At 49.0% G+C, this 10,595-nt stretch overlaps 1 protein-coding gene across 1 annotated transcript; it reads left to right on the top strand.

Moving 5' to 3' along the window:
• The first annotated feature begins 2,050 nt into the window (after nt 1-2,050).
• LOC101919098 (left-right determination factor 2) lies at nt 2,051-7,553 on the top strand. Its single transcript, XM_005241865.3, has 4 exons — nt 2,051-4,186; nt 5,111-5,345; nt 6,164-6,403; nt 6,720-7,553. Exons 1-4 carry the CDS (start codon nt 3,922-3,924, stop codon nt 7,057-7,059), a joined length of 1,080 nt encoding a protein of 359 aa, XP_005241922.2. The 5' UTR covers nt 2,051-3,921; the 3' UTR covers nt 7,060-7,553.
• Nucleotides 7,554-10,595: the final 3,042 nt, after the last annotated feature.

Raw genomic sequence — 10,595 nt, forward strand, 5'->3', positions numbered from 1 at the left:
TCAAGGAACAAATACAGTACAAATCGGAGCATTTGTAGCTAAAGACAAATCGGAGCATTTGTAGCTAAAGTGGCAAACAAATGTGATAATAACTCTGTGGCCTGCTCACTTGCTCTTTGTGCCAGAGGAATTTCTCAAAGGTCTTGCTTCTGTGGGCATAGTAGAGTCTTAGTGAGGAATTACCACCGTTCATTCTGCATCAGCGCTGGACTCAGAGAGGGCGGACAGAGTGAGGCATCCATTGCCCTTCTCTCCCTGCGTAAAGGCAACACCAGCACACAGGGCTGCCTCTGGCGGGGGCAAGCACTGCTCTGTGCTGCACCCCGAGCTATGCTTGCACCCCGGGCAGGCTGAGCCACAAGCCTGGCGGCGGCTGCCTCCTGCTCTCAGGGTGACACCACCCTCTCGTCCTGCCCTGAAGCTGCTGCACAGCCTGGGAGATGGGAAATGCAAATGCCTTTTGCCTCGGACGCTCTTTCAAAATTTGGTATAAACCCAGATTGAGTGCAATCGAGCCGCTGGCTGCGGGGCAGCTTTCCAGCGGTGGGCTTGGTGAGCTCCACGGTTGCTGTCTTTTTTGATACAGGGCCAATCCCTGCAGGGAGGTCCCACCACCAGCACAGGCTGTGCCGGTCAGGAAGGAAGCCAAAGATGCCTGTGAAATCCCACTTAAAGGTGTGTAGCCTAGGTTTAAAGTGCGGGCGGGAGTATGAAGTTTGAAGCACTGGCTGGTGGCTGGTGGGGTGTGCTGGTGGGGCAGCGCGAGGACGGCATGCCTTCATGCGTAGCCTCCAGTTTATTTCCACTTTTGAAACCTCACCTAAACAGCCTATTCTGCAGTGTTCTGTAAGCTTTGTTTAAGACTCGGTGTGCTTAAGACTCAAGAAGAGTATGAAACCGAACTTCTACTTGATTTTTTTTTTAACTTGCCAAGTTTATATCTGCATCATAACCACTACTATTTTTACTTCCACATTCCTAGATTCAAAGGACCCAGACTCTGGGCAAAACCAGACCAAAATCTACACAGAGGTGTGCTCCCATCTCTGTAAGGTAAGACTGTTGCAGAAATCAGGGCATTTCTTGGAGCACACAGGAATTGTTGCCCTTCACATCATTTAAGCAAAGGCTGTTGTAATATGGGCCCGACTGTAATACATTCTTGTGTTCTGTAAAAACAATCTTGTTTCCCAGAATAGTAGGTACATAATTAGGCTAAGCCTTTCACACTTTCTCTTTGAACCCATTGGATTTATTTACCAAAAATCATTGCATAGATATGCCCAGCAAATGTCTTAGAGAACCATTTGTAACTAAATTAAAAGCTTAAATACAGAGATTCTCGCTTCATTCAGTACTGGCTTTTATTAAAACTGGGAGTTGCTGATACTTCATCCCTTGCAGCCTCTTTATATACTCTCTTTGACATTTTGAATGTGCCATGCAGGTTCTAATACACATTACACAAAAAGAGCTATTATAAAATTCCTGACTTTTTCTTGTTTGCATGACAAAGGAGGAATGGCAAATCCTCCAATTGGGCCAGATAATCACTCTCCTGTGAAAAGCCTACAATCCACATCCTCTGTTTTCTTCTTAGCTGAGCTTCAACTGTGTTTGATCAATAATTTTATGTGTGGAGCCCATAAATCACTTTCCAATACACATTGAACAGTGAAGAGTCCTGTTTTCGATTAGACATCAGCCACAGGAGGAATCACAGCCAGATCCAGGAAAGCTGGGTGCTGCTGGAGCAATCAAGCATTTTCATTTCATGTTATCATGTTGTTTTGAAGAGCCCTCACTACAAAGTAGGACCACTCTCTGCAGTGAAGACTAATTGGATGGATAGAGTTTTACAGGGTTGGGTCTTTTCACATGAGAGAGAGACCATTACAAATCTGTGAGCTGCCATTTTATCCAAGTGACTGTCACTATATAAACATAACAAATTCACTTCTGGAACTGAGTTAGCCAACACTTCCGGAGCCTATTTGAAGAAAACTTTGCTTAGATGCAGTTTGCAACCCAAGCCTCCGAAGCAGTTCATCACCTGGCTGCATCTGTCCCGCCCCATGAGAATCAGTGCTGTGCCATTCCACTGGGGAGGCAGCCCAGAGGGAACAGCCAGGGGTACGGACCCTTCCTGAGGGACCGAGAGGGTCACAAAGATTTCAGCAAACAAAGGCTTCCCTCCTCTTATTCACAAGAGGCGGAGTTTTTTGACATGAGTTGAAGCTGAGGTGGTCCAATGAAGTGGGTAGTTTTCCCTATTTGTGTCTTGGGAATGAATATAGCAAGAAAATACTGATTTGTTCAGAGAAAGATGCTCCAGGAGGGGAAAGATTAAAGGATGTATTCCCCTGGGTCATGCGCAAACCGTTACCTTGTAGTCCATGTTTCCGTTTTAACCTTAAAACTCAATTCAACTAAACAAGGTGCCCCTTCCACACCTAATGGAGGCTTTATCATGTTTAAGGAGACAAGTTTCTTGAGAGGCTGTAAAGACAAAATGAGCAGTAACAGCAGGGCTTAGTCAGGCTCTGTTGCCTGCATTTGCCTAAAAAACAGTCTGCCTCGGCTGACATGTGTTTTAATGAGGGATGAACAGCAGCAGGATGCTTTTGTACAAGTTCATTACACCGGGTCCTCCAGCCAGACCTCTCATGGGGCACACGGTTCAGCCTGAACGTTGGATGAAACCGAATCGATTTTAAATCATTTACAGAGACATATAAAATCCAAAGAACTTTTGATGCTGAAGACGTGTATGTGTATGCTCAGATGCCTTACTGCTGGAGGGGATGAGAATCTGCCCCAGGTGCCATGCTCCTACACTTTTTTATTGATCACATTTTATTTTTTCCCATCTACTTCTCCTGGGATTGGTTTCAAAAATAGACTTCTGCATCTTACACCAGCAAAGGCCAGGGAAGCAAAGGATGTCAGCTGCAGATTTAAAGGTTGACTTCAAGGCAAACATCCAACAGCCCCACCAGCCTCCAGGTCAGCTTCACTCTCCAGAGACAGGTCTCTATTGTGGCGGTTAATAGTGTTCAAAATACCAATATTCTTCATCCATATGCTGGAAAAGCAGAGTGGTTTCTCGTGTTCACTGAAAGGTGATCTGCCTTTATATAAAGCCACCTTCTTTTAAGCACAAGTATAATGAAACCCACAGGAATCCATAAAGAGTGATGGGACATTTTTCTAAAATGTCAGGCCTGTACATCTTCCACCTTCCGTGATTCAGAAGTGGCGTAAAAGGCCATAAACCATTTAACTGCTGTGATTCACTGCCCTGATTCACACACTTGATACAAATATTCAGAGATCAAAGTGGTACTACCCCCAAAATAAAGTTTTTAAATGATTTCTTAATGCTTGCCATAAAGATGGACTTCCAGCTAAAGCATTATTCTCCTGATTGATATTGGCTATTTTAGGTAGCAAGTCCCCTGTGGTGAAGATTGATGCTTCCTTTAAGAATCATATGTGCGGTACATAAAGCAAGGTACTCTGCAGATGTGTTTCCTCCCTGACCTAGGCTGAACATGACACACTGATCACTCAGGGGTTTTCTAGGCAAAAGTTTACAGGGCATTAAGAAAGGATGGAAACTTCTTCCCCGTGAAGGAATCTGGAAGGTCCCCTAAACCTGCTTGTATTAAGTTTGTATTAGATGAAGGTGTTAAACTGGCATGTGTCTACCAACAGGGGAGTGATCCTTTTAAGTCCTCTGCTTCGTCCCCACTTGTGGAATTTGTTGTGCCAGTGGGACGAGGATGGCTATAAAACCCCAGCGCAGGGCACCTCTGTCCTGCTCAGGCAGCCTGCCACCACACCTCTGCTGGGAACAGCCCCGGCGAGATCTCCCCTTCACCTCTGCCGGGCAGGCAGCTGCTCTGCTGACGGAGGAGGATGGACGTGGGGTTCGCCCGGATGCTCTGCATGCTCTGCCTGGTCATCACGGTCCAAGCGTTTAACCAGGAAGGGTTCAAGGAGGTGTTGCTGAAGCAGCTGGGGCTCTCCGAGGTCCCTAAACTTCATAAGAGAGACTTGGTGGACCTGGTTATCCCAGACCACGTAAAGAACAAATACATCTCCATGCTGAAGCGCCACAGGGTGAAGCGGCGAGCTTTGCCGAGCCTGGCTGGCATCCTCAGGGGGATTCCTGGCAATGCAGGTAACGTTTCTGCCCTCGCTCTTGGGACCTCACAAAGCACCGTGCCCTGCCAAGGGAAGATGCTCATGCTCGCCTGGCTTGACACAGGGCACGCAGCAGCAAACCCACGGCAGGAATGAGGCTTGGGTCTGGCTCCAAGCTTGAGCTGGGGAGAAGAGGTGCATGTTACAGCATCTTAAAGATTAACACGCACTAATAACTCCTTGCACCTGGAGAGGGAGTCCCACACTCCTTGCGAAGGGCAGGCTGCTGCTGGAGCTCAATAGAAGAGAAAAGCCTTGGCACCCAGGCAACATTTTGGGCAGGTGGAAGAATGATGTTTTTTAAAAAAAAGTCAGTAGAAAGTTCAGACCTTGCAGGTTTTGGGTCAAAACTCCAGAAAGTTCTCTAATATGAATCACACTCTTTGAGAATGATTCACTCTCCCCCATCTTTTTTTTTTCTCTTTTTGTCTAGGAAAAATATCAAGGAGGATATCAGCTGTACAGACACTATAGTGTCTATGCAAGGATGCTTCGAGCTTGTTTCACTTTCAAAAGCCATACATAGCACCCTGGGCAGCAAATGAAAACACTTCTTTCATTGCAAGTGGTGCAGATTCCTGCTTTCATGCCCAGAGCTGGCACAAAGAGATGCCACAAAGAGATGCATGGGGTTTGCTCAATTTGGGGCCAAATTATATAGGAGATTTCTTTCCTCCAGGTTGCAGAGACTCAACGCATAGGAGAATTAGGGCATTTGCAAGACACTGGTACAAGCATGCATTAGAAAAGGTGTGTTTAGTGGTGGGGGCTTGGTGTTGGAGCCTGGAAGGCTGTGTTGGTGTGTTGTGATGATAATTGTGGACAAAGTGTGGGGGCTTTGCTCACCAGGATGGCAATGACAGGCTGTCTTTTTTGTTCCCCTGCAAAGGCATGGCAGGAGAAGTCCCCTCCTCTGACACCACCATGCGCCAGAACCTGATCTTTGACATGGAGGGCAGAATACCTGAAAACAGCGAAGTGGCAATGGCTGAACTGAAACTTTTCAAAAAGCCTCTGGACAGAGCCAACCTGCCTGCCAAGCAGTCTCACAGGCCCGTCTCCAACGCCAGAGTCAGCGTGTACTGGGTGCAACGGCAGCACGATGGGACCAACAGGACCTCCCTGATAGACTCCAGGTAAGAAAGGGACCACTCCTGGAGGCAGGACTCTAGTTATGGGTACGGGTCCTCTGGCCAGGTTCGGGTGCCATGTGTTTGTGCCTCCAGTCGGTCTGATGGGGTGACATCTACAGAATCAGGCCCTATAGCTTTTAAAGCCAGAATGAGTCCCTAAGAGCAGTTATTAGGTTAAGACTGTGATATATGATGATTCATCGAAATAATCTATTGCTGTGTCAAACAATGCCGTGTACTGCCAGGTCTTCCCCTCTAAAACCCTCCACCTTGTTCACTTCTCTCTCTAACTCACTGCTCGTATTCTTTCCATTGGCCATTTCATTAGCTGGTTTAAATAAGTAAATCATGTAAAAAGCATCTGATTCTGTAGCCTTGAGCTCTGTGGAAGTTTTACAACCCTTGAAGGCAGAATTAGACATCAAACCAATTCTCTGGGTGGGTAGAAACTTATGGCTTTAACACAGCCAGGAGAGGAGCAGGTGGGAGTAGCGGGGTTCACCAGGCTGTTGTCACTAATACTGAGGCTGTGTATAGTCCTGCAGCGCTATATTTCTGTATGAGCATGAATGAATACCTTAACATGAGCATGCACAAAGGGGTTTATTTAGCCCTTCGGTGTCTGTTAGATCTGTGTGTTTCTTTTTTGAGGTGTGAGTTAGTTGCTGTGGGTGCTCGCCCAGAGCTCTCAGCAAAAATTATCATGTAATCAAAGCACATGACAATCTACAGCAAGCAAATTATTCTGCTGCAGTAACAGTGCCGCGAGCCTGAGCTTTATCAGATCGGCTTTTCTCTAATGCCAAGCCCCTGTCGCGCAGGCTGATTCCTATACGTGAGTCGGGCTGGAAGAACTTTGATGTGACGCCCGCCGTGCATTACTGGCTGAGAAACAAGCGGCGTGAGCCAATGTTCCTGGAGGTCTGGATTGAAGGAGAAAGGGTAGGCAGCCATGCCTTGGAAATGGCCAAAGCCGTGCGTTTCACCTCTCAGGACCCCAAGGATAAAGCCCTAGGCAAACCTGAACTGGTGCTTTACACCCTCAACTTGGAAGACTATGGGTACGTACGAAACCTAAATTGGTGCTGTCCCCATTGTAACTTTGCTCCTGAGTTATCATACTGTGTGTGCTGACCCAGGGCGTGCAATTCTTGCCCTCACAAGTACACCGCTGTGAACGGAGGAGTTAGGAAGTTGTTGCCAAATCACACCTCTCCTCTTCCCGTATTTGTTGTCTGAATGTTCAAATGAAACCCAGGCATGGCCCAGGTTTCATGTCTCGGGGCCCGCCTCTGTTATTAACAGGGAGAGGATTATTTCTCCCACCTTCCCAGTTTCCAGTTTACGGCATCAGTTTTTGTTTCTCTCTTGGCGCAGGGGCCCTGGGGACTGCAAGGAGGAGGCGGTGACAGCAAAATCCACCTGCTGCCGGCAGAAACACTATGTCAACTTCCGTGAGCTCACCTGGATGCAGTACTGGATCATTGAGCCCGCAGGGTACCAGGCTTACCGGTGCTCAGGGGGTTGCCTGCAGCCCCCCAGCCCGCTGCGGCACTTTGGCTACGGGGAGCGCACCTGTGCCGTGGTGGAGAGCTCCCCGCTCCCCATGATGTACCTTGTCAAGAGGGGCAACCGCACGGAGATCGAAGCAGCCGAGTTTCCCAACATGATCGTTGAGAAGTGCAGCTGCGTCATGGACGGCATGGCACTGGTGTGAGATGCAGGCAGCCAGATGGGGTTATCACCCCGTCCCTTGATTCGCTTGCCCAGAGCCACCCCGGTTCTCAGCACTGGTGCCAGCAATAAAGGTCCTGGGGGGGGGCCCAGATACCCACCTTGCAAGGCTCAGCAGCACCTGCGGCTGCGCATCTCCCACGCGCCTCGCTACCCCCGCGGAGAGGGTGCACTTAAAGGCACTGTCCATATAGATGGGCTCAGAGGAGCATCCACCTTTGCATATACCTATGTAGGGGTACTTATGGAGTGCCTAACACTTCTCGGGGCCCCCTCGATGCTAGCCAAATTTCATGTAATTTGATGGAGCTGCATCCAATTCATCTCAGTCCCCACCCCAGAGTATTGCAAACAGCTACAGGCAGGAGAGGAGTGACCATCACCAGGTGAAGAAGTGACACATGGGTTCAGCTTTTCAGTCTTAGACTCCTGGTTTGGCCCTTGTCTGTCCAAGTCATGTTTATGGTGAATTGGAGAGCAGAAGCACTTACATGTATATATTGTATACACACACACCCCCCTACATATATATAGTATATGAATATATGTATGTATTTTCTACATACATATTGGATATATACATATTGTCTACATATACACATATATGTACATAAAATGCTGTCTAGATCTCAAAGAAGCATACAAATATCTGTTTCTATCATATGCATATATACATAGATATACATACATAAAATATTACCTGGAATTCAAAGGATTATATTTTTGGTCCCTACACCGTGGGCTTAGTCAATGGGAATATTAGGACTTAGGTTTGCTCATGAGTAACAGTTTGTAGAACTGGACCCTTATTTTTCTGGTTGTTACAGTTATTTCAATTTAGGAATATTTTCCAAATGTTGCAGGCTTCCAAACTCGAAGGAAACAATAAAATGCAATTATTAAATTAGCCATGTGGTCGCTTATATTTTATTCTTAGGACTAGAAGTGGAGGGGAAAAAATCTGTCATATTTCTGAATGCACCCCAGTGCCCAGTTCCTATAAACATACACACAGTAACAGCTCTTCTCAGGCACCTGTGTGATCCCATCTGCTTCTGGTAAAGCTTGTCTGCTCGTGCAGGGACAGGGACTGGGCTGAATGGGCAGGTGGAGCAGAGCCCACACTGCCAGCGCTTCTCCCTGAGCTGCTGCAGAGTTGAAGCCAACACTTTGTGAAAGGGAAAACCTGGAGGCCAGGGTGTCCCCCATGATGACAGCTCCTGATTTCCACACTCCGTGCCAGCCTCCTCTCCTCGGTTCATAACCTGCTGAGGTACTGGTGGCTCTGGGGGGAAAGTGGCCACTGCCTTCCATCCCTGGGGGATGTGGTCCCCCAACCCAGGCTGAACCTGCTGCTGGTGGGAGGACTCCGAAATGAGCTTGGCCAGACACGGTGGCCATGGGCCTCGGCCCAGAGGGAGGACCCGCTGGGCTCTGCGGTGGCTTTGGGTCATTCCTCAGGAAGGCTGAGATGCCAGGTCTGAGGTCAGGCAGGCATCCTGTGGGTAGGCTGGCACCTCTCACGTGTGTGGACACCTGTGGCAAAAGAAGAGCTTTAAGGGGAGAAAAACGAGGCAGAAGCACAGACTGACCAGTCACCAGCACAGGGCTGCGGCACCATGGATTACTGGAATCAGCATTGGATCAGCTGGATCAATCTCGGGCCATTTCCTTCTCATGACTATGTAGCATCTCTCTTAATGTCACCGACATTCAGCCCCAGTTCCTCTCCACCCAGCTCAGGCAGGGCATAGCCTGAAGGCCAGGAGCTCAGCTATCGCCAGGAAGAACAAAGCCAACGATTTACCCACTGGAGCTCCTGGGGAAGAAAGTGTTTGAACTGGTTCCTGCTTGAGAATGAAGAACATTAACCTTCGGCTTCCCTCCAGCCTCCACCACTGGGACTCCAGGCGCCATCCACCAGGTGGGAGGAATCCCACCTTGTGCAGCTGGGCCAGGCTGGTGCAGGCAGCAGGGAGCAGAGCACCACAGCAGGGACGGACTGTGGGACCAGCTGGGTGGACAAGGGCTGCTCATCCACAAGGGTGGACAACTTCTGCTCCCCTCCGCCAGGATCCTGCACTGTGTCTGGCTCCCCTTGCTTTGTCTCTGGCTCCCTTTGCTCTGCTGTCCTGTGGATATAAGGTACATCAGAGCGAGTGGTGGGGCGGTGTGGCTGTGACAGCCGGGGGAGATGGGGAGGGGGAGGCAGTGGCCAAGGAGACCCAGCGTTACTGCTGGGAGAAAGAACTGCGGGTATTGCAGAGCAGGGACAGGGCTCAGATCTGTGAGTGATCAAGCCCTGCAGCCCTGCCATCAGCATGGACACTTGTTTATGGCTAGGGGAGCCTCATGGATGTCACAGCATCTCCCCCCTCACCTCAGCCCTACCGCCCCTCTGTGTTCACAGCCCTCCAGCCCGGTGCGTGGTCCCAGCCAGGGCCATGAGGCTGGTGGTCAGCACAGAACGGAGTCCTGGGGAAGAGGTGATTTATAGAAAGCTATAACCATGGATAGCCTGGGTGGCGGCACGCCAGGCTGGGCATCACTAGCACCCACACCTGGCATCTCCCGTCCCCATCTCTTTGTCCCCACAGGTTGTACCCCCGTCCCTTGTGCAGCCGCCCATTGGGACTCTTGGTATCGCAGAGACCCTCACTACCCTGGCTGTGCACAGCATCACCGTCATCTTTTAAAGTGGCTGAAAAATTAAGCTTCTTAATTGAAAATGAACCAGTTGTGCTGTTGTCTCAGTATGATCGTCGTGGTTTAACCCCAGCCAGCAGCTAAGTATCACGCAGCTGCTCGCTCACAGGAAAAAGGTAAAACTGTGGGTTGTGATAAGAATGGTTGAATAATTGAAATAAAGTAAAAATAATAGTAATAATAATAATTTTAATAAATAGGAGAAGGAGAGAGAGGAATAAAACACAAGGCAAATAAGTGATGCAACGGCTCACGACCCGCTGACCGATGCCCAGCCAGTCCCTGAGCAGTGGTCAGCAGCCCCCGGCCAACTCCCCCCAGTTTATACACTGAGCGCGACGCTCTATGGTGTGGAATATCCCTCTGGCTAGTTCGGGTCAGCTGTCCTGGCTCTGCTCCCTCCCGGCTGCTTGTGCGTCTGCTCACTGGCAGGGATGGGAATCTTGAAGAGTCTTTGATTTAGAGTAAGCACTACTTAGCAACAACTAAAAACATCAGTGTGTTATCGTTATTGTCACACTAAATCCAGAACACAGCACTGTTCCAGCTACTGAGAAGAAAATTAACTCCATCGCAGCTGAAACCAGGACAATGACAGATGCTGCGGCTAGTTTTTAACCCATATTTGCATTGAAACACCCAACTTTTGGGGGCACAGAACACTACTCCTTGAAATCCAGCTGGCTTTGCAGTGAAAATGCAGCAGGCTCAGAGGTCGGGCCAATGTGGGGAAGGCTCCAGAGATTTCTGCAGTGCAAACTTCAGGCAGAAGGCTGTGGATGAAATACTGCCTCACCTGGGGCCTTTTCAGAC

This window comes from Falco peregrinus, chromosome 11 (assembly GCF_023634155.1).
Source record: "Falco peregrinus isolate bFalPer1 chromosome 11, bFalPer1.pri, whole genome shotgun sequence".
NCBI classification, from domain to species: Eukaryota; Metazoa; Chordata; class Aves; order Falconiformes; family Falconidae; genus Falco; species Falco peregrinus.

Excerpts from the sequence above, each read along its gene's own strand:
- LOC101919098 (XM_005241865.3), top strand. The coding sequence starts at position 3,922 with ATGGACGTGGGGTTCGCCCGGATGCTCTGCATGCTCTGCCTGGTCATC. Across the intron at positions 5,346-6,163 it reads ACCTCCCTGATAGACTCCAG|GCTGATTCCTATACGTGAGT; the intron begins GTAAGAAAGGGA and ends CCTGTCGCGCAG. Across the intron at positions 6,404-6,719 it reads CTCAACTTGGAAGACTATGG|GGGCCCTGGGGACTGCAAGG; the intron begins GTACGTACGAAA and ends CTCTTGGCGCAG.